Source organism: Grammomys surdaster, unplaced genomic scaffold, assembly GCF_004785775.1.
Source record: "Grammomys surdaster isolate TR1022 unplaced genomic scaffold, NIH_TR_1.0 358, whole genome shotgun sequence".
NCBI classification, from domain to species: Eukaryota; Metazoa; Chordata; class Mammalia; order Rodentia; family Muridae; genus Grammomys; species Grammomys surdaster.
The window spans coordinates 440,063-464,493 of NW_021604777.1; the positions used below are offsets into that span (position 1 = coordinate 440,063).

Sequence of the window (24,431 nt, forward strand, 5' to 3'; positions counted from 1 at the left end):
GGAGGAGGAAGAGGAGAACAACAACAAGAACAAGAGGAACAAGAGGAAGAAGAAGAGGAAGAAGAGGGGTAAGGGGAGGGGGAGGAAAAGGAGGAGGGGGAGGGGGAAGGAGGAAGAGAAAGGGGAGGAGGAGGAGGAGGGGGAGGGGAGGGGAGGAGGAGGAGGAGAAAGAGAAGGAGGAGGAAGAGGAGGCGGCCAGGAAAACAGGCCAATAATAAGCTTTCCTCTGTGGTCCCCCCTTCAGTTCCTGCCTCTAGGTTCCAGCTTTGACTTCCTGCCTTGGCTTCCCTTAGTGATATGGAGCCCCGTCCCCTGCACCAAACTAATTTGGTTTTCTCATAGCAGCAGCAAACAAAACATAGTTTTCCCAATTCTATCTTAATTGTATACTCCTTATAGCATTGTTTTCACATATTAGACCAACTACATAATATATTTGTATGTTTTCAATTATATTTACTGATTCTTTTTAACTATGTAACGTTAACCTGTACATGTTTTCATTTTCTTAGACTGTGAAAGCACTGGCTTGTCTGTCTCATGATATCATTTTTATTACCTTCAGTTTTGCATCAGGGTTGAGGATCATCTGGGCTAAGTGAGCAATGGCTCCCGCATCCACCACCGTCTGTGCTAGCTCAGGGGAGTGCTTTGAGATATCACTGAGGGCTGAGGCAGCGATCCTTTTCAAAGCAATCTCTGGCTCCTGGATACACAAAACTAAAAGAGGAATTGCCCCTGCGTCCACCACAGCTTGAGATAATTCTGTCGGGCCAAGAAAAGTGAGTAAGTGAGTGCATGTGGACAACTGATGCCAGCCAGTTTTCACATAGACAGATACAGTAAGTAAAAAGGGTAAGGGTGTATTTGACTATCAACAGCTGCATCTGAAGACAGGGGATGGAGTGAGTGGTCACTGCTTCTCTCTCACCCACCACATACATCTCAGGGAAACAAAAAGTAATTCCAAGCATGATTTGTATAATTCATTAATATACTATTCATAATTTCTGTTAATTATTGACCACTGGACATAGTGGCACATGCCTCTTTAAAAGATACATAGTAAGTTTGAGGCTGGCTTAGGCTACAAGAGACCCTGTCTCAAAAAAAACTCATACCATACAGATCAAACACTAGGCTTAGAAAAATTGAGCCCAAATTGACCTGGAAGTCTTGTCTCTGAGGGTTAGATCTAATATCAGAAGGTGTCATGCAAGCAGTCAAAATAAAAAAGCAATCAACAATGCTACTAGCTGTAAAACTTGTGAACCACAATGACCAGCCAATAGATACCCCTGATAGTGCAAGAGTGTACTTTTCTCTTATGGATGACCAACAGCCGTCTAATTGAATTTAAGCTTTAAGGTCTGATCAATAGGAAGGAATCCATGGCTGGAACTGTAAAACTATAGAAGTACCATGGGCTAGAGAGTTATAGACCCCAGACCTACCATTTTCCTAAATCAATGCAATCTCTTACTGGATTCTAAGTATGTGTCCTTGTACTCAGCGGAGGACACTTTTACAGAAATCTATGACTGGTCAAAGTACAGAGAATAACTGACCAACTGTAGGGTACCCAGCCCCAAATGATATATCCACCATGCAACTCCTATGCCTAGAGCTCAGGCAAAATCACTGAAGATAAGGCAGGAAGACTGTAAGAGCTAGAGTTCATATTACAGGTGTGCACATGGCCATGCATAAATTTTATCTGCATACTGGGGATCAAATTCAGATTTTCATGTTTGTGTAAAGAGCAATTTTACCTACTGAACCATATCTTGTTCTACCAACATAGCAAATCAATGTGTATATGTGTCTGTGTGTGTGTGTCCACGCACACACACTGTACATATACACAATAATAATTAAAAAACAGGTCATTCATTTGAAAGGAATTTCAAGTATGTAGTAGGAGATATAGAGGGAGTAGAAAAGATAAAAAATACAGTCTCATGTACGAAATTCTCAAAAAAATACTAAAAAAGCTAAGTTAAACAAAAATTCCATTTGACTTAAATTAATATCTTTTTAATATGTGTGTACTGGAATGTAATAGGCCTAACATTTGTGTCATGAAAATAGAACTAATTCTACTCATGGGTAGAATCCTACTCAGTGGTTTCCAATGTCATACAAAGTTTCTAAAGTAAATTACAACTCTGAAAATACAGTTAAGGCTGGAGATGAAGTTCAGTGCAGAGTACTTACCAAGTCCCCAGCAAAAATAAATAAATAAATCATCAGCAAAAACATAAATCATCTTGTTCAAAACAACTGTTTCTCTTTATACTCCCATATATCTTATCCTTTATATAGCAGGGTAGCTATACATATGGCTCACAGCAATTATGACAGTCTATATACACAAGACCTGTACAATCCCAGCCAGACCAAATCCCAACATGAAGAGTGGAGGTAGGCAAAAAGTCCCAGCCATACTTCTGCCAATGCTGATTTCCATGGAGTCAGAGCCTGAACCCTATTTAAGACACCTCCAGTCAATCCCTTTCTCCCACCTATAGCATAGCAGCCACCTCATTTACTGTAATGATCTGGGACTTGCTGGAAGTCTGAACCCTCAACACCCAGTGTGGCCCCAGGAGTGAAAACCAAACATCACTCCTCTAATCCACAATCTACCAGACTGCAGTAACAGCAACTACAGAACTCAACACGTACCCAATATAAGTGAGACCAGCTATTCACACAAAGAACTACTACAAACATTGTAATACCAAGGCCTAGATCTCAAAAACACAAACATGAACAACCAAGACAATATGCCATCTCCAGAAACCAGAATTCCTACTGTAATATTCCTTGATAAAAGGATTTTAGCTGAAGCACAAAACACAATCTTCAAAATAGCAATTCTGAATCTGTTCAAGGATCCTAAAGTGGATAAATGCTTTAATGAAGACACACAAAATTTTTTGTGTTTTTTTATGGAAACACAAAAAATTTAATTAAATAATATAAACAATTCAAAATACAGAAACAGAATTTAACAAAAAAATAGCAAAGTCAAGCCATGCTGAAATAAAAGCCTCACCAACAGACTAAACATGTCAGGCACGAAGACAAGGTAGAGGAAATGGATATGTTGGTCAAAGAGAATGTTAAATCTCTAAAAATCTAGACACAAAACACTGAGGAAATCTGGTACTCTATGAAAAGACCAAATCTACAGATGGTGGCAGTATAGAGGAAGAAGAAGACACCCAGAGCAAGAAGAAAATATTCTTAGCAAAATCATTAAAGAAGATTCCCCAAATCTAAAGAAAGCTAACAATAGATATGCTAAAGTGGATGGCGGAAGCTCATGAGGCTTCAACCCTACACAAAGAGCTATAGGCACCTAATGATACTAGAATCAGAAGAAATGGTCTTTCCCAGGGAGGAGCACATCAATTGATTGTCCAATACCAAATGGTCATGTCTCAAAACATACCTACAAATAACATTATATAGACTGAGCAGGGCATATTTATGTTTTCAAGAATATATATGGTTTAAAAGAGCAAGGAGGGATATATAGGAAGATGTGAAGGTAAGACATTGAGAACACATGTCTAGTACTGTAAACCTAGCCAAGAACCCAAGAATGGAGATAGACCACAACTGAGAGCCTTCTACTATCATATTCTAAATTAAAGTAGTGTCCATCATGTTTATCTTTATACACATGGGTCAGCGCAGCTCTCACCCCTCCTCAATGAAGCTTCTTTTTGAAGTTGGATTGAGAGTGTTAGAGATATCTACAACTGGTGATAATGCAGAGAGTAAGTGACCATGAAATAGCCAGCCCCGCATGGGACATCTATAACACAGCTCCTACACCTAAGGCTTGAGGAACATGGCAGATGAGTAGGGAAAAGATTTTAAGAGCCTAAGGAGCAGATGACTGCCACAAGACAGTATCTTGTAGACAGGACAGGGTTCTGTACCCATGAACTCTCAACAAGACCTGCAAAGGCCACACAAGTTAACATGCTAACAGGGACATAGGAGAATTTCACAAGGCTCCACCCCTAGATGAAAAATTTATAGGCTGTTGGTCTCTGTGAAGGAAGGAGAACCAGTTTTTTTCAGGACAAGTTCCCAATCCTAATTAGTCAGCCCTAAACATATGCACATCCAGGCAGCACCAACTAGACTCAGTAGATGGTACATGTAGATACATAGATATACACACACATACATAAACAACAGCTATAAAAGGGGCCATGATTCTGAGAGGAAGTGAGAGTGAGAACACAGAGGACATGGAGAAGGATGAGAGGGGGATAGAAGTGGGATACAATACTTGGTAGTCATGGATCAAGTTCTCAACCCCAGTGAAACCCATTGGGTAAACAAAATAAAATAATAAAAGTATAAGGAGGATGTGCTGGATAATTTTATGTCAACTTGACACAATCTAAAGTCAACTGAGAGGAAGAAACTGAGGGTAGGTCTCCATAAGATCAGGCTGCAGGCAAGCCTGTAGGGCATTTTATTAGTGATTAATGGGAGAGAGCCCACCCCATTGTTGGTGGTGCCATCCCTGAACTGGTGATGTAAGAAAGCAGGCTGAGCAAACCATGGGGAGAAAGAAATAAGCAGTGCCCCTTCATGGCCTCTGCATCTGGTCCTGCCTCCAAGCTTCTGACAGGTTTGAGTTCCTGTCCTGACTTCCTTTGATGATGAACTGTGATGTGGAAACATAAGCCAAATAAGCCCTTTCCTCCCAAAGTTGTTCTGTTCGTGGTGTTTCATCACAGCAATAGTAATCCTAATGAAGACAAAGGACTAGTTAGGGAAAGTAAAAGGATTAGTGGGAGGCAGACCAGAGTGGGTAATAGGGGTTAGAAGGAGCAAGGTAGGTAACCCAAAATACAGTGTGTGTGTGTGTGTGTGTGTGTGTGTGTGTGTGTGTGTTAATGAAGTCTATTGTTGCATACCACTAGCATATGGTAGTTATTAAAAAAAGTGCTGCCTATCTTCCCAATGAGTAGTAAATAACAGCCCTAAATGAACCTGTGTAGACGCTAAACTCTAGATACCTTGCAATGAATTTTAATATATTGATTTTAAAGCCTCTGACAATAATATTCTTTCTCAGCTTAATTTTATTATGTTCTATTTCTTTCCTGTCTTTAACAGCGTCGCTATATTTCTGGGTTGTCATCGGTATTTTCAGGAGTAGATAGTAGAGTTGTATGATCAAGTTATTTAACTCGGTCTTGGATGTCAGAATTAAACCCAAATTCTGGTGCTACCATCCACATAACTTCAGACATCCTTTCTAAGTTACACTGTTTAGTAGGGAGACAAGCACCTAAACAAGCTAACTGAAATGCAGGGTGCAGAGTCAGGCTCATAACTATTCAGTACACAATAGCTGCTATTTTATACATAAAGACAATGAAAAAAGCTGGAAGTTTTGAAAAGGCATCCTAATTCTACTAACTGTAATACAAACATGTAGTTCTTTATAGCATATCCATATGAAAACATACATATATTATTAATAAATGTATGCTATATTATGTAAATTTCACTTAAAACATAACTTATAACAAAGACTCAATGAGCTCTCATGGGGTGACAAATCCAATATATATTCAATAACAAATTTCAAGGATTTTTTTGGGGGGAGTGGTTTCAAGATGGGGTTTCTCTGTATAGCCCTGGCTGTCCTGGAACTCACTCTATAGATCAGGCTGGCCTTGAATTCAGAAATCTGCTTGCCTCCCAAGTGCTGAGATTAAAGTCACACACCACCACTGCCCAGCTCGAAGATATTTTTATTTTACTGGTTGATTTAGGATATTAGTTGGTTTTGTTTATTTTGGTTTAAAGGCAGGACCTCACAGGAGCAGTTCAACCTGACCCTGAGCTTGTAATCTTTCTGCTTCGGCTTCCTGTATGCCGGGATAATAAGCATACAACATTATGACTGGCTACCGAAGTCTTTGAGGACCAATTCTATCCCAAATAGCTGGACTATCATTCAAATGTGATTTTTCACCACATATACAATCACTCTGAAACTCAATCTACTGTTTATTAACACTGAATAATGTCATAAATCTAGAGTTTCTTTGTTCCCAAATATCCCCCGTTACCTGTATTATGTCTTGCAATATATCCAAGTGCCCAGGCTGCGGCCTCCTTTACTCCAGGGTCAAAATCCTCCAAGCATGTCACCAGTGTATCCAGAGCTCCACAGTCAACTACGGCCTGTGCCAGCTGAGGAGAGTGCTTACCAACTGCTCTTAGCACAAAGGCAGCTGCCTTTTTGTAGAAACGCTAACAGGGAAAAGAAAAGAACAAATCAAAAGGAGCTTAAAAATTACTTTAAAGAGAGCTCAATGGATCTGGAATACAAAAAAGATAAAAGCTTAGCCTGAAAACTCACTCTGATTCTTTGAAAGCCAACCATCGCTCCTCTCTGGTGTGTTTAAATTTACAGTTTCAAATGTCTTACACTTAAGTATGCATTTAGAAATTGTAAAAATCAAATATAAACAAGATGCTTTCCATGGCGTTGACAGTGATGCTCTCACCACTTGGAAGATATCATTTAGCTCATGGGAAGACTTGGACTGTTCAAACATCTCACTGTAATATCAGCTAACTCATTTCTGTCATTTGCCTTCAGTCTCTAAGCATGGCAGGACTCTCATAACCCCAACTCATTTTCCTGGTATTCCAAGTTATCCTGAAATAACAGTCAGGTTTCAAGATGTTCTTAGCTCACCACATAAGGTAAAATAGTCATAAATTTTAAATTTCTCCTGATAAGGAAATAAGCTAAACAGTAGAATATAAGTTAATTGACTCTTTTAAAAATGTGTTTTCTGGACAGAGCAATGTAGTTGCCTATATGAACTTGTGAGCATGAAGGTCCTTCTGCCCACAGATCTCTAGGGAAACCAAGAATCACTCTCTCAAAGGAAAGGATATATAACATTTTTCCATCCAGAAGGCTGGAAGTTGGAGGTGATTAACAGCCTGCTGATCTAAGTTATCTGTAGGGCCAGGCCATATCAAGATTCTACAACCAGGACCAGAAGGAGGTAATAGCCCAAATGACCTCTGTGCTATGACTAAGACCAGGCCAGATCCTTCCCTAAGCAGGATTTTCTTAAGAAAATACACGCAACCTATCTCTGAAACACATCTTATTGGAAGAAATCCCATGTACCTTGAGTAGAGTTATAATTTAATTGTGTCTCCTTGTATACCAGGGATTGTATTACACCAGGAAACTTGTTTTCCAAATTGTACTGCTTAAATATGCTGGCAATAAACCACCTGACATCAGACTCTCCGTGTTTGATCTAGTCTAAGTTGGGCTGAACAGAATTTTCCTTCTCAACTCCTTGGGGTTCATTTCATTGCCCACCTTGATGCTTGCAGGGTCCCCTGAAACTAGCACCTAACATGAGACATACAACCCTCAGAGAAGATAAGAACAGTTTTGTTTAAATAGAAATTAGGGGTTCAGGAAATGTGAGCCTCTCACTGAAAAGAGTCCACAACTTTAGGAAGAGTGGGATTAACACGAGTTCTTCTCAGTCCTTTGCAACAAAACATTTTGTACAGTTATTGAAATATTTGTTAAGATTGAGAAAAACAACTATTCAGAAATACAGCTTTGCAACTTTATATACATAGAAACTAATATAAAGAGAGCCCATGAAAGGAGAGATAAAAATCTGTCAGTTATTTAAAAGATAAAATGAAAAGAGAAAGATTTTTTTGCTAGCTACATCATGGCAGGGTAGGCAGAAAAGACTCTGTAGCCACTTGATTTGAGGTGACCCACACACTTCTGGGCTCCTCCTCCACACTGCCCTCCTGCATGACTGCCTAGGACTCAGAGCTCTCTAGCTGCTTGCTACCTGTCAGATCTCTCCACCCAGGGCCACCAGTGCACAGAGACAACACCTGAGTTCCATGGGCTGGTGAGCAGGGCTCCATCACCTGTCTACAGCTAGTGTGGATACACTAGAGCTTAGTTTCTGTTTGCTTGCCTATTTGTTTTTGATTTGCTTTCACTAACATAGGGAATAACTCAAATCAATGTTTCCTTCATGGGGGAAAAAATTAAAACAATTGCAACTAGGACATAAAGCACTTAAGCTGATGCTGATTAAATTTCCTATTGGTCATTCAGTATAGGGAAAATATTCTCCACTCCTGCTCGTCAAATCAATGCTTAAATGATTGCTTAACTTCCATGGTAATTAAACTAAAAGAGCAAAATGTAAGAATTCAGGCTATGTCAGATCGCGCATGATCACACCTGCCTAGCACTACGAACAATCCAGCTCTCTCCTTAAGTTGCTTTCTTGAGAGTCTTTCATAAATTCTATTAAAAATGTGTGTAGCAAGAAATCTCAAAGGGAGACTACCCTGGAGATAGAATACCTAAGAAAGAGATCAGGAGTCATAGACGAATAGTCATCACCAACCGAATAGAAGAGGTAGAAGAAAGAGTCCCACGTGCAAACATTGACACAACTGTCAAAGAAAATGCAAAATGCAAAAAGCTCCTAACCCAAAACATCCAGGAAATCCAGGGCACAAGGAGAAGACCAAACCTAAGGATAATAGGTATAGAAGAAAGCAAAGATTCCCAAATTAAATGGCAAGTAAATATCTTCGACAAAACTATAGAAGAAAACTTCCCTAACCTAAAGAAAGAGATGCCCGTAAACATACAAGAAGCCTACAGAACTCCAAATAGACTGGACCAAAAAAAAAAAATGCTCCCTTCACATAATAGTCAAAACACCAAATACACAAAACAAAGAAAGAATATTAGCAACAGTAAAGTAGCCAGGCAGTGGTGGCGCACATCTTTAATCCCAGCACTTGGGAGGCACAGACAGGTGGATTTCTGAGTTCGAGGCCAGCCTGAGTGAGTTCCAGGACAGCCAGGGCTATACAGAGAAACCCTGTCTCAAAAAAAAAAAAAAAAGAATTATTCTTTCCACTAGCCACCTTCGTATAAAAAATACTGAGCCGGGCAGTGGTGGCGCATGCCTTTAATCCCAGCACTTGGGAGGCAGAGGCAGGCGGATTTCTGAGTTCGAGGCCAACCTGGTCTACAGAGGGAGTTCCAGGACAGCCAGGACTACACAGAGAAACCTTGTCTCAAAAAACCAAAAAGAAAAAAGAAAAAAAAATACTGAAAGAATCTGAAAGAATGTATTTATTTGCCTAGGATCTTTACACTCTTCTCTCTGGCAGAGCCTATAGCTCTATTCAAAGCTCCTATGGACATACACACTACTTTATCTATGAGTCACAAAAGTTTTTCTACATCATCCCCATGTGTTAACAGTGATGGAGAGAGGCTGCTACCAAGTCCAAACCAAGTCCAAAAAAATAATAATAATCTAATCATTCTGAGACCTTCAAACCCACAACTGTGCCACACTTACCATATTTTTATCTAAAACCAAAAATATATAAATTATTTTTGAAAAATTCTTACGTTTTGTTCTGCCAATGAATAAACAAGCTGTGGAAGAATGTCGCCCTTCACGACTGCTTCTGCTAAGTCATCATTGTAATTGGCCAGTCTCCCCAGAGCCAAAGCAGCAGTCTGTTGAATTGTTGGGACAACATCCAGAAGAAGTGGCCTCAGCAAAGACATTACACCTGAGTTATGAAAAACAGAAATCAGCAAAATTCTTATTAGGAAACAGAAAATGGCTGCCAGGTGGTGGTGGCACATGCCTTTAATCCCAGCACTTGGGAGGCACAGACAGGTGGATTTCTGAGTTCGAGGCCAGCCTGGTCTACAGACTGAGTTCCAGGACATCCAGGGCTAAACAGAGAAACCCTGTCTCGAAAAAAAAAAAAATGGAAATAGAAAATGGGAGCTAGAGAGGTTCTCAGTGGTTCTCAGAGCATTTGCTGCTCTTGCATTAAGTTCCCAACAACCACATGACAGCTTACAAATAACTGTCTGTGACTTCAGTTCCAGAGGATCTGACACCCTCTTCTGGCCTCCTCAAAAACCATGCATACACGATATACATACATACATACATACATACATACATACATACATACAAACAAAACATTCACATACATAAAATAAGGCATATTTTTGAAACGTGATTTAGCACATACACACAAAAAATAAGGGAAAAAATCAGCAAAAAACTAACAAGTGAAAGCCAGACACTACAGTGTATATCTGTAATCTCAGTGCTTGGGAGGCTGAGGAGGAATAATCAATCGAAAGTTCAAAGGTAGCCTAGGTTGCAAAAGGAGACCTTGCTGAATACAGAGACACATAACTGGTATCAAATTGGGTAAGACACAAAATCATGAAACTCTTTAAAATATATTAATGAACTCATGACCCTCCTGCTGCCACACAGTCAGTATGTCCTGCTAATATGTGCCACAGTGGTGGTTTGCATGAGAATATCCCCAGAGGCTCATGTACTTGAGTACTTAGTTCCCAGTTGACGGCACTTTTTGAAGTGGTTTAGGAGGTTTGGCCTTGTTTTAACGTAGTTGGCCAACTGTATGAGGTTTAGGATTAAGTCTTTTGATAATTCAGAGTTGATGACTTGTGAGGACCATCCCTCTCCAGGAAGGATCACTAGACCCACAATGGTAACCCTAATTATCTCCCTATCTCTACAACTTGACTGGGACCACTGTCCCCAATCTGCCTGATGGTTCTCTCCTACATCTCTATGCTTCTGGTGGAATCCTAGGCTCACATTACCAATTGTACAAGCAACAGCTATCCTGATCCCCTTCCTCCAGATTCCATAAGTCTAGCTGTGAAAATCATCTTATTTTACAGAAGGGATGCTCCTGAGCTTAGAAACCTAACTTGTCTCAAGATAGCAAGAATACTTCGGGTTACCCATTCAGGCATCAACATTGAATTGCGGAAAGACTAAGTCCCATATTTCAGTTGTTCAACTACCTCAAAAGTTGGAAAACGTCTAAAACATCTTCTCAATAAAGCAGAGGCAAGATTTACATACCAATAAATACTACCAATAACTTACCTCCAAATGCCTAGGTCCCATAAAAATACACAAATATGAATAACCAAAACAATAAGTCTCAACAAAAAATTAGTATTCCCATAGTAACATCCTCAAGAAAGATGACATGGATGATGTACAAGACAATGAATTCAAAATAGCAGGAATAAACAAGATCAAGGAACTCAAAAAATATGTGAATAAGTGCTGCAATAGAGATCGGTGGGTGGCAGCGATGCACAGCTTTAATCCAAGCATTCTGGAGACAGAAACAGGAGTAGCTCTGAGTTCGAGGCCATCCTGGTCTGCAGAGCAACAAGTCAGGGCGACCTAGAGACACTCTGCCTTAAAAAATAAAACCAAAGAAACAAACAAAAACATAGGCAGTTGAATGTATAATTAAATCAACTCAAAATACAAAAAAAAAACACAATAGAATTGAGAGAATCTTAAGAAAAGTCCAAATTAAATAAAATTTGAAATTAAAAATTCAAGAAGTTTAGGTGGCGCACGCCTTTAATCCCAGCACTTGGGAGGCAGAGGCAGGTGGATTTCTGAGTTTGAGGCCAGCCTGGTCTACAAAGTGAGTTCCAGGACAGCCAGGGCTACACAGAGAAACCCTGTCTCGAAAAACCAAAAAAAAAAAAAAAAAATCAGACGAAAGTGTCACCAATAGATTGTATCAAGTGCGAGAAAGAGTATCAGGACTTGATGACAAGGAAGAAAAATTGGATCACTCAGTCAAAGAAACTGTTGAGAAAAAAAAAAAACATGATCATCTCATTAGATGCTGAGAAAGCATTTGACAAAGTTCAATACCCCTTCAGGGTAAAAGTTTTGAAAAGATCAGGAATTCAAGGTCATACCTAAACATAGTAAAAAACGATATATAGCAAACCAATAGCCAACATTAGACTAACCTGAGAGAAACTTGAAGCAATCCTACTAAAATCAAGGCCTAGACAAGGCTGCCCACTCTCCCCCTACCTATTCAATATAGTACTTGACGTCCTAGCCAGAGCAATTAGACAACAAAAGGAAGTCAAAGGGATACAAATAGGAAAGGAAGAAGTCAAAATATCACTATTTGCAGATGATATGATAGTATACTTAAGTGACCCCAAAACTTCCACCAGAGAACTCCTAAACCTGATAAACAACTTCAGCAAAGTGGCTGGTTATAAAATCAACTCAAACAAATCAGTAGCCTTCCTCTACTCAAAAAATAAACAGGCTGAGAAAGAAATTAGGGAAACGACACCCTTTACAATAGTCACAAATAATATAAAGTACCTTGGTGTGACCAAGCAAGTGAAAGATCTGTACAACAAGACCTTCAAGTCTCTGAAGAAAGAAATCAAAGAAGATCTCTGAAGATGGAAAGATCTCCCATGCTCACGGATTGGCAGAACTAACATAGTAAAACTAGCCATCTTGCCAAAAAGCAATCTACAAATTCAATGCAATCCTCATCAAAATTCTAATTCAATTCTTCATAAGAGTTAGAAAGAGCAATTTGCAAATTCATTTGGAATAACAAAAACCCAGGATAGCAAAAACTGTTCTCAACAATAAAAGAACTTCTGGGGGAATCACCACCCCTAACCTCAGAGCAATAGTAATAAAAACTTCATGGTATTGGTACATAAACAGGCAGGAAGATCAATGGAGTAGAATTGAAGACCCAGAAATGAACCCACACACTTATAGTCACTTCATCTTTGACAAAAGAGCTAAGACCATACAGTGGAAAAAAAGACAGCATTGCTTCAACAAATGGTGCTGGTTCAACAGGCAGTCAGCATGTAGAAGTACGCAAATTGATCCATTCTCATCTCCTTGTACAAAGCTCAAGTCCAAGTGGATCAACGACCTCCACATAAAATCAGATACACTGAATCTAATAGAAGAGAAAGTGGGGAAGAACCTCGAACATATGAGCACAGGGGAAAATTTCCTGAACAGAACACCAATAGCTTATGCTCTAAGATCAACAATAGACAAACGAGAAGGAGCTGAAAGGGTTTGCGACCCCATGAGGAGAGGAACAACACTAACCAACCATAGCTCCAGAGTCTAAACCACCAGCCTGGGAGCACATAGGGAGGGACTCATGGCTCCAGCTGTATATGTACAGGAGGATGGTCTTGTAGGGCATAGGTGGGAGAGGAGATCCTTGGTCCCATGAAGGCTGGATGCTGAGTGTATGGGAATTCGAAGGTGGGGAGGTGGGAGTCAGAGGGTAGGTGGGGGGGGCACATCCTCATAGAAGCAGGAAAAGGGGGGATAGGGTAGGGGGTTCCTGGGTGGGGGGCAGAAATGGGGTAAGGAGATAGCATCTGTGAAGGCAGGATGCCTCAGTGTAAGGGAATGCCAGTGCAGGGAGGTGGGAGTAAGTGGGTGGGTGTGGGAACACACTCATAGAAGCTAGGGGAAGAAGGATGTGATAGGGAGTTTCAGGGGGGAACCAGGAAAGGGGATAACATTTGAAATGTAAATAAAGAAAATATCCAATAAAAAAGAAGAAAACAAAATGTTAAATCAAAAACAAAAAACAAAACAAAAAAACAAAAAAACAAAACAAACAAAAAGAAAAAAACAGAAGAACAGAACATGCAGGAAATTTGGGACACTGTAGAAAACCAAATCTACAAATAAGGAGACTCACAGTCAAAGACAGTGAAAATATTTTCAACAAAATCGTAAAAGAAAACTTCCCTAATCTAAGAGATGTCCAAGAGCAAAACGGCAACCAACAGATTGGGAAAAGATCTTTACCAATCCCACATCCGATAGAGGACTAATATCCAATATATACAAAGAACTCAAGAAATTAGACTCCGGACAACCAAATAGCCCTATTTAAAAATGGAGTATAGAGCTAAACAAAGAATTCTCAACTGAGGAAACTCGAATGGCCAAGAAGCACCTAAAGAAATGTTCAATATCCTTAGTCAACAGGGAAATGCACATCAAAACAACCCTGAGATTCCACCTCACACCAGTCAGAATGGCTAAGATCAAAAACTCAGGTGATAGTAGATGCTGGCAAGGATGTGGAGAAAGAGGAACACTCCTCCATTGTTGGTGGGATTGCAAGATGGTGCAACCACTCTGGAAATCAGTCTGTCGGTTCCTTAGAAAATTTGACATATCATTACCTGAGGATCCAGCTATACCACTCCTGGGCATATACCCAGAAGATGCTCTAACATATAACAAGGACATACGCTCCACTATGTTCATATCAGCTTTATTTATAATAGCCAGAAGCTGGAAAGAACCCAGATGTCCTTCAACTGAGGAATGGATACAAAAAATATGGTACATTTACACAATAGAGTATTACTCAGCTATTAAAAACAATGAATTCGAGAAATTCTTAGGTAAATAGGTGGAACTAGAAAATATCCTGAGTGAGGTAACCCAATCACAAAAGAACACACATAGTATTCACTTACTGATTATTGGATATTAGCCCAGAAGCTTGAAATATCCAAGATTCAACTCACAGACCACATAAAGCTCATGAAGAACGAAGAGCAAGTGTGGGTGCTTCGGTCCTTCTTAGAAGGAGCAACAAAATCCTCAAGGGAGCAAATATGAGGGCAAAGTGAGGGACAGAAACTGAAGGAGGGGCCGTCTGGAGATCATTCCACCTGGGTATCCATCTCATGTGCAGTCACCAAAGGTAGACGCTGATGTGGATGTCAGGAAGTGCAGGCTGACAGAAGCCTGACATAGCTGTCTCCCTAGAGATCTGCAAGAGTCTGACATATTCAGATGCTCACAGCTAACCATTGAACTGATGAAGGGGTTCCCAATGGAGGAGTTAGAGTGAAGACTGAAGGAGTTGAAAGGGATTGCGACCCCATGAGGAGAGCAGCAATACCAACCAACCAGAGCCCCCAGGGTCTAAACCACCAGCCTAGGAGCACATAGGGAGGGACCCATGGCTCCAGCTGTATATGCAAGGGAGGATGATCCTGTCAGGTATAGGTGGGAGACGAGATCCTTGGTCCCATGAAGGCTGGACGCCGTGTGTATGGGAATTCGAGGGTGGGGAGGTGGGAGTCAGGAGGTAGGTGGGGGCACATCCTCATAGAAGCAGGAGGAGGGGGGATGGGATGGGGGTTCCTGGGCAGGAGGGGTGGGGTGAAATGGGGTAAGGGAAGAACATCTGAAATGTAAATAAAATATCCGAGAGAGAGAGAGAGAGAGAGAGAGAGAGAGAGAGAGAGAGAGAGAGAGAGAGAGAGAGAGATCCAAGGGGCATAAAGAACACCAAATAGATGGGACCAAAAAAGAAATATCCAACATCATATAGTAGTCAAAATAATAAAGTCACAGAACAAAGAAAGAATATTGAAAGCTGCCAGAGAGAAAGATCAAGTCATATATAAAGGCAGGCTCATCAGAATAAAAAGCCAATTTTTCAACAGAGAATATGAAAGCCAAAAGAGATTGGACCAACGTTATAAAAGTTATAAAAGAGCAAAGACACCAGGCTAGGTTACTATACCCATCAAAACCATCAGTCATAACTGAAAGGTAAATAAAAATTTTCTATGATGAAAACAGACTTAAATAATTTATGTCTACTAAGCCAACTTTAAAGAGGATACTAGAAGGAATATTGGGTTTGAAGAAGAAATTAAACACACCCAAGAAGATTCAAAGAACACTGACTCAAAATAAGCATAGTAGAATACCTCAAACACCAAAGTAAAGAAATTGATACACATTATTCAATAATTACTCTTAAATTAATGGTCTCAACACCCCAGTGAAGAGGCACAGACAAACAGATCAGATCTGAAAACAGGATCTTTTTGCTGCATCCAAGAAACAGAGTTCACCATCAATGATAAAGATGACCTTAGGGTAAAGGATTGAAAAAGTTAGTCCACTTAGCCTGCTTGCTCTCTCCTAGCTAACAAGTCTATTACTTCACTGGCACTAGAGCCTACTTCTCTGTGATTCCATCTTCTACTCAAGACCAGCTGAGACATCCAGCCTCAGGGACTGAGAATTTCTAGATTCTTGCACTTTGCTTCCTATCCAGCTGTTGTGGAATAAGATCAACTGCGGCCTGTCAAAGACTTGCCCTCATCCTTCCATGGATAAACCCAAGAAGATGATGCAGTTCTATCCCAGTTCTGTCAAGGATGCACCTTATTCTGAAGAACCTGCACTGAAAACCTCACGTGGCTTGGCAGCCCTGAGTACAAGAGGTACGAATTCAGAGCCACTTTGCTTCTGCGGAGAGTCAAGCCACTGCTCTGAGGATGGCTCATTTGTCAATTGGGATCTGTATACCTTCTGTGTATTTGAGAGCTTGGACTACCTGAGATACTACCACAGACTGAATTGTGTAATGAAGAAGGGCACAGATGTCTTCCAGAGTGAGAGTCACAGGGAGATACAAGTGTCCCCAGGAAAAACAAAGACAAAGATACTGAGGAGCCAGACCAACAGTCACCAAGCTTACTCAAGAAGAAAGGAGTGGAACTTGAGACCTGTGATGGTGGAGACTGCCCTGACCAGGACCCTGCTTCTGACAGGCCCAGACACCCAGGCTGCTGGACATGGCTTCAAAAGGCTTTTGGGAAGAAGAAGAAGAAGAAGAAGAAGAAGAAGAAGAAGGAGGAGGAGGAGGAGGAGGAGGAAGAGGAGGAAGAGGAGGAGGAGGAGGAGGAGGAAGAGGAGGAGGAGAGGGGGAAGGAGGAGAAGGAGAAGGAGAAGGAGGAGGAGGAGGAGGAGGAGGAGGAGGAGGACAAGGACAAGGACAAGGACAAGGACAAGGACAAGTCGTCAAAAGTCCACCCAGAACTCTGTTTGGTGCCCAAGAGCCCTGATGCTTGCTAAGACTTGTAATTACAGCAAAGACACACACAAAGCCATTGTTTCTTTGCAGCCATCTGTTTTTGTTTGTTTACAAATTTCTTAATAAAAGTGTTAAGAAAAAATAAAGAAAAAGTTAGTCCAAGAAAATGGAACTAGGAAACAAGCAAGCATAAATATTCTAATATCTGATAAAACAATCTTCAAACACAAACTAATCAAAAATATATAAGGACACTTTATACTTATTAAAGGAAAAATCTACCACCTATGCACCAAACACAGGAGCACCCAATTTCATAAAGGAAACACTATTAGGTTTAAAACTACAGATTAACCCTAACACAGTAATAGTGGGTGATTCAAACACTCTGCTATCAACAATCCATAGGTCATTTGGGGAAAAATTAAAGAAAGTATGGAGTTAAATGACATCATAAGTCTAATAGAACCAACAGGCATCTACAGACATGGTCTTCTCAGCAGCCCATAGAACTTTCTTCAAAATAGAGTACATATTAGGAGAAAAAAGAAAGTCTCAACAAATATAGAAAAATTGAAATATCCATGGGTTAAAGCTAAGTGTCAACAATAGAAATAACAAAGTACATAAACTCATGGAAATTAAATGACATACTACTGAATGAAAACTGTGTCAAGAAAGAAATCAAAAAATTTTTAAATTCATAGAATTAAATCAAAATAAAAATATAACACATCAAAATCTGTGGTACTCAAGGCAGTCTTTTTAATTTTTTTTTTTTTTTTTTTTTTGGTTTTTCGAGACAGGGTTTCTCTGTGTAGTCCTGGCTGTCCTGGAACTCACTCTGTAGACCAGGCTAGCCTCGAACTCTCGAACTCAGAAATCCGCCTGCCTCTGCCTCCCAAGTGCTGGGATTAAAGGCGTGCGCCACCACCGCCCGGCACTCAAGGCAGTCTTAAGAAAAAATATTCAGGCCGGGCAGTGGTGGTGCATGCCTTTAATCCCAGCACTTGGGAGGCAGAGGCAGGCGGATTTCTGAGTTTGAGGCCAGCCTGGTCTACAGAGTGAGTTCCAGGGCAGCCAGGGCTACACAGAGAAACCCTGTCTCGAAAAAAAAAAAAAATATTCAGTACTGAGTGCCTAAATAAACTGAAAGACCTCAAATTAATAACTTAATGATATACCTGAAGGCCTTAGATAAACGAGAACAATCGACACACAGAAAAAGTAGATGGAAAAAGATAATCAAAAGCAGGGCTGAAATTAGTGAAATAGAAATGAAAAACTACAAAGAACCAATGAAACAAGTAGTTATTGCTTTAAAAAGATTAACAAGACTGACAAAACTTCAGCCAAATTAACCAAAGAAAAGAGAGAATCAAAATTAATAGAATCAGAGATTTTAAAAGGAAATATAATACAACAGATAATGAACAAATTTAGAAAATCGTAATGACATACTTTAAAAATCTATATTCCAACAAACTGGAAAATCTAAAAGAAATGGATGAATAGGTTTTCTTTGTGGAGATTCTCTCTTCCTTGGTTAAGTTTATTCCTGACATCTGGTTACTTTTGAGACTGTTGTAAATGGAAGTGTACCCATGGTCTCCTCCTTTGTATGTCTGTTGTTGATGTATATATAAAAAGAACATAGATTTGTACAAGTTGATTCTGCATCCTCCAGCACTGCCAAATTTGTGTATTGCTTCTAGAATTTTTCTGATAGAATTTGGGATCTCTAATCCCAAACACGAGAGCGTTGGTCTCTTTGTTTTGATCTCACTGATTTCTCCTCTGCTTTTTATTATTTCTTGCCACTTATTGAGTTTGCATTTGGTTTGTTCACTCTTTTCCAAATTTTTGATAGCATCATTAAATCATTTGTGTTCTCACTGGTGTTCAGTATGGGAACTTAGGGCTGTGCATCTCTCTACACTTTCGGTGTGTTCCAGAGGCTGACTGCATTGTTCTTATTGTCATCTAAGGACAGCAATTCTTGATTTCTTCTTTGACCCATACATCATGCAGTAATGAGTCCTACAATCTACATGAGTCTGTATTTACTAGAGGATTATTTGCTGTCAATTTTGGTTTTCTTGCATGGCGGTCAGATAGAATACAAGAAGGTATTTCAATCTTTTTCAATTTTAAAGATTTGTTTTATGTCTAAGGATGTGTTCTACTATTGATAAACTCCCATGTGCTATTGAGTAGCTCGTGTATTCCTTAGTGTTTGTAGATATGTGTTGAGACCATTTGATGTACAATGTCAAGTAATTCTGAGGTGTTTTGCTTTGTGCAGATGATCTATAGTTGAAAGTGGCATGTTGAAAGCATCTACTATTAATAGATTGATGTTAATCTGTTGCTTTAAATCAATAGTGGATTTTATTTATTAAATTGGGGGCATATATGTTTAGGACATTAATGTTTTACTGGTTAACTGTTCCTTTGATTAGAATGAAGTGACCCTCCTTATCTCTTCTGATTAGCTTCAGTTTGAAGTCTATTTTGTCAGAATAGTGATGCCTGCCTGCTTCCTGGTCCCACCTGATCGGAATACTTTTGTCTGTCCTTTTACTCTAAGGCAATGCTTACCTCTAAAGCTAAGATGTCTTCTTTGTAAGCAGTAGATAGATGGATTTTTGTTTTTTGTTTGTTTGTTTGTTTGTTTGTTTGTTTTTTTCAAGACAGGGTTTCTCTGTGTAGCCCTGGCTGTCCTGGAACTCGGTCTGTAGACCAGGCTGGCCTCGAACTCAGAAATCCGCCTGCCTCTGCCTCCCAAGTGCTGGGACTAAAGGCGTGCGCCACCACCGCCCGGCTTCTTGCAATTTTCAATACACTTTGCTGTGTGTGCTTAGTTTTAACTATGATATGTAGTGGGGATTTTTCTGGTCTTGTCTATTTGATGTTCTCTATGCTTTTTATAGCTGTATGGGTGTGTCTTTCCTGCATTTGAGGAAGTTTTCTTCTATGATCTTTGTTAAAGTTTTGGTCTGTACCATTAACTCAGGATTCTTCTCCCTTATCTATGCCTATAGTTCAAAGGTTTGTTTTGTTGTTGTTGTTTGTTTGTTTTGTTTTTGTTTTTCATAGTGTCCTACATTTCTTGTATGTTCCTTTCCAGTGTTTTTAATTTTTTTATACTCCTTACATTGTTTGAATCCCCTACTTTAAGTCCTGATATTCTTTCTTATGCTTAATACATTCTAACTGTAAGGCTTTCCTTTGCATTTTCTACTTGAGTTGTAGCGTTTTCTAATTCCATCTGTATTTCATCTTGCAGTCTCTCCAGTATTTCTATCTCCTTATTAAATTCTGTTTTGAAGTCCTGGGTTATCTTTGATATTTCTATCAGTCTCCTGTTTGTTATTTCCTTGAGAGTCACTCAGGTATTTATTCTCCTTAATTTTCATCCTTGATTTCATTGAGCGGTCTCTTTGTGTCTCCTTTAAACTCTTCAAATTCTTTGAGGAAGTTTGTGATTGTTCCTTTACATTCCATGTCCTGGGGCTAATCTAGTTAACTCTCATATGCAATCAATTTTACAGGACAGGAAGGTTTTGCAAAGAAGAGACAGGCTTTCATATTGTTGGTATTTTTGTGGGGGCATGTTGGGCCTCCAATCTGAAAATGACTTGAGAGGAATAAAGCCAGGTGCCAGAGGACTAGTACACAGAATTGATTCCTGGCCCAAGCCTAGAGTGTGGGGGTTGATAAGGATGGATGGAAAGTTGTGATGTGGTGTAGGAGAGCCCTGTGTGTTGAAGAATACTGTAGCATTTTGACTGGGCTGATAATCTGAGACAGAGAGGCTTTTGGAGAAAACTTACTACTACTATTCTGTTAAATACACATAATATTAAACAAACTCCGAATGGCTTATCATTATATCCATAGACTAAGGCGGCTCCCAAAGCTCATCAGAGAGTCTAGACCAACACAGTCGATAGTGACCGACACATATCGACAAATGGCCAAGGTGACTAAGAATGTTAATGCATAAATAGAACATGCATACTGCACTCCCTTTTCCAAAGGCTCAGGGGTCACTGAAGGGAAGGGAGCAGAAAGATCATAAGAGCCAGAGGTGTACAGATACAAGGAAGTAGTCTCTTCTTGACACTGAAGAACACAGTTACCTATGTGAACTCACAGTGATTGTGACAGCATGCATAAGACCTGTCTTCCCCGGGGATGAGTCCCCAGATTGGTTACCCAGTACCAAGCCATCAGCCCTAGAAACAAAGGCGTGCAGCTAATACTGAATGGACTTCTCAGATTGTATTCATGTGTTTATTCATTTATGTATATGAAACAACAAGTAAGAGGGGTGTAAATCTAGGAGGCAGGGGAGACAGAAACAGGAGGAGACCATGGGAGGAAAATTATGCAATTAAAATGTAAAATTCACTAATAAACTAGACACTGGTACTGTGGACATCCTGAAGATTGTGAATACATACACACAAACACAGAGAATAAAGAAAATTCATCTACATAAAACAACTGCAAAACAAAATAAATTTTAAACAAAATTTTTAAAGTTTATTTTATTTGTAACTCTGTGTGTGTGTGTGTGTGTGTGTGTGTACATGAGTGCAGGTACCCATGTAGGCTAAAGGCCTGGGTCCCCTGGAGCTGGAGTTACAGGTGGTTGTAAGTTACTTTGGGCTAGGTTCTGGGAATCAAACTCAGATTATCAGGAAGAACAGTACAAGCTAATGGCTGAGCCCTCTCTCCAGTTCCAAAACAACCAATTCTTTAATGACAACATCTTAGAAATTGGCACTAGTTCAGTGTCTGCGAGGGCGGAATACAGAAGGAGGTAGGTCTGATCCCGTATAGTGACCTAAGTGTAATCTATCCTGAGTATAGTGATAGTGAGCACACAGGAGACGAACCTATGTAGAGTGAAATACACACACGAGGGTACGGCTGGGAAACATGAATGGAATCAATCAATGTCTGTCGATATGGGCATCATAACTGTAGTAACAAGAAACTTTTAAAATTTGTCACTAGGGAATTAAATGGAGGGCAAAGGGCACATGAATCTATACTTATCTCGGTTTTTTTAAGTTAAAGATAAAAAATCCTGTCTCAATTTCTAAAAGCTTCCCTTGCCACCTCTACAGGGTTGTAGGAGCCAAAAGGGGTCAAGGTCTCAGAACACAGCCCACAGAATCAACTAAGCAGGGCTCACAGGGGCTCACAGAGACTGAACAAACAATCACAGAACCCTATATGATCTCTCTGAATATATTCATGTTCTTGGTGTAGCTTGGTATTGTGGGATTCCTAACAACAAGGGGGGGAGGGAGGGTCTCTGACTCTTTTGCCTGCTCTTAGGACTGTTTCCTCACAGATTGTCTTGCTCAGTCTAGGGTCTGTGTCTAGTCTTATTGTAACTTGTTATGCAATTCAATTAACATCCCTAAGAGACCTGGGTTTTTTTCTTTTTAAGGGAAACAGAGGAGGAGTGGATGCAGGGGAGCAGGGAGGGGGAGGGGGAGACTGGGAGGAGGATAGGGAGGGAAACTGTGGTCAGGATGCGAATACTTGACAAAAGAATAAAAAGTTTAAAAAATAAAGAAAATATCCAAGAATAAACACCAAAATCCAAAGGACAAAACAAAGGACCAAAAAGGTACAAGGTGTTTAAGTTAGTTTTGGCAGTGGTGGTGTACACCTTTGATTCCAGCTGTCACAGTTAGGAGGCAGAGGCAGGAGGATGCCTGTGAGTTCCAGGCCAGCCTAGTCTACAGAGTGAGTTCCAGGACATCTGAGACTACACAGAAAAACCCTGTCTCAAGAAAGGAAGGAAGGAAGGGAGGGAGGGAGGGAGGGAGGGAGGGAGGGAGGGAGGGAGGGAAGGAGGGAAGGAGGGAAGGAGGGAAGGAGGGAAGGAGGGAAGGAGGGAAGGAGGGAAGGAGGGAAGGAGGGAAGGAGGGAAGGAGGGAAGGAGGGAAGGAGGGAAGGAGGGAAGGAGGGACGGAGGGAGGGAGAAGAAAAGAAACAAACAAAAATATCCTATAAACTAAAGATTTCTTAAGACAAAACAGTGATAGCAATCTCGTAGTTCAGTTAGTAGCTCATGTTTGATCTGGGCAAATGAAACTCCGACCTCCTTCCTCTTTCCTCCTCCCTCTGCCTCTTCTCACAAGCCTTCCCTTCTTCCCCCTCTCCCTTCTCCACCCTCTCTTCCTCTCTGTGTCCTCCCTGCTTCTCTCTCCTTCTGTCTTCCCTCTCTTCTTTCTTTCCCTATCTTCCTCTTTCTCTTCCCCACTTTTCCCACTCCTCAATTTAAAGGGTAGACTTAGAGCGTCATAAAGATTTTACAAAACCATACTTTACCTACTTACAATCTAGGAGCATAACATTATGTTTTCACTACACAGTAAGACCAAAAGTAGAATTTTTCTGTTGTAAGGATGCCTAAGATGGTCAAAAGGGGGCAAGAGGGAGTAAGGACATTAACTAATGAGTAGAGTGCTTGCTGAGGAAGCTTAAGGACCCTAGTTTGTATCCCCAGCACCCACAAAAAGTGGGGTGCATGGTGGCAGGTGCCCCCCCCCCCGTAATCCCCTGTGCAGTGGGTTTGCTAACAACCAAGTCTTGCAGAAATGGCAGAGTTCAGATTCAATTAGAGATCCTGTGTGAGGAAGACATAATAAACCTGACAACCTGCCTAATTTCATGAGACCCCCCCACCCCACCCCACCCCCCCGCCAAGGGGACTGGAGATCGTACAGGAGGAACTTGGAGATGTCTGCTTTGACTCACCAGGCCCACACACTCACAAAAACAACAAAACAAAACAAAACAAAACAAACAAACGAACGAACAAAACCTCTGCAGGTAAGGAACCCAAGAGGACAGCAGCTGAGGGGTACAGGTACAGCTGAAGGGAGTCAGGAGATGGAAGAGGCCAGGGCGGGGAGGGGGGGGGGGGTGGCGGGGGGCGTGGAAAATTAGGGACAGTGAGGTTAGTGACTGTCAGAGTCAGTAGCTGAGACAGGTGGACAACACGTGGGGTGCAGATTCACCTGCATTCTGCAGCGTTTCGATGTTTTGGGGTCTGGTCGCCAGCTCCGCCACCATCTGCACGAATTGCGTCCGGGCTTTCTGGTACTGCTCGAATACTGAGGAGAGAGACCCAGTGGAAGTGTCCTGTGGCCCAAGGCGCCAACCCTCCCGAGTGCCCGGCTGCCTTTGCCATACCTTGCAGCACCTGCCGCTGGCTCATGGCGCCGCAGCCCGCTTCGTCAGGTGCAGGTGCTGAGCAGACACCAGGACCTCCACCACCGCTGGGCCGGTACTGGGATCCGTTCCTCTGTGTCTACGTCGCCAGGGCAACCGATCGCAACCGGATGCAACCGCCAGCAAAGGTCGTGACGTCGCAGCTAGGGTGCGGAAGGCTGGTGCACTTTTATCACCCGCCTATCGCGCCGCACCCGCCTGGGGTGGTGAGGGTGTCTCTTAGGTGGGCGACTGTCAGGAGACATGATCCTCTACACACCGACTCAGAGTGGCTGGTGTGGCGCCTACAGATGTGGACACCACACACAGTT

At 41.1% G+C, this 24,431-nt stretch overlaps 1 protein-coding gene across 1 annotated transcript in view; it reads right to left on the reverse strand.

Moving 5' to 3' along the window:
- The window catches only part of LOC114631347 (sperm-associated antigen 6), a 53,659-nt gene extending 29,483 nt beyond the window's left edge, over positions 1–24,176 (reverse strand). Inside the window, exons 1-5 of the mRNA XM_028779653.1 lie at positions 24,082–24,176; positions 23,907–24,002; positions 9,503–9,669; positions 6,120–6,303; positions 560–765 (exon numbers count right to left, since the gene is read on the reverse strand). Coding sequence (XP_028635486.1) covers positions 560–765; positions 6,120–6,303; positions 9,503–9,669; positions 23,907–24,002; positions 24,082–24,106 — 678 coding nt within the window. The 5' untranslated portion in view covers positions 24,107–24,176. The remainder of the gene's footprint in view (positions 1–559; positions 766–6,119; positions 6,304–9,502; positions 9,670–23,906; positions 24,003–24,081) is intronic.
- Positions 24,177–24,431: the final 255 nt, after the last annotated feature.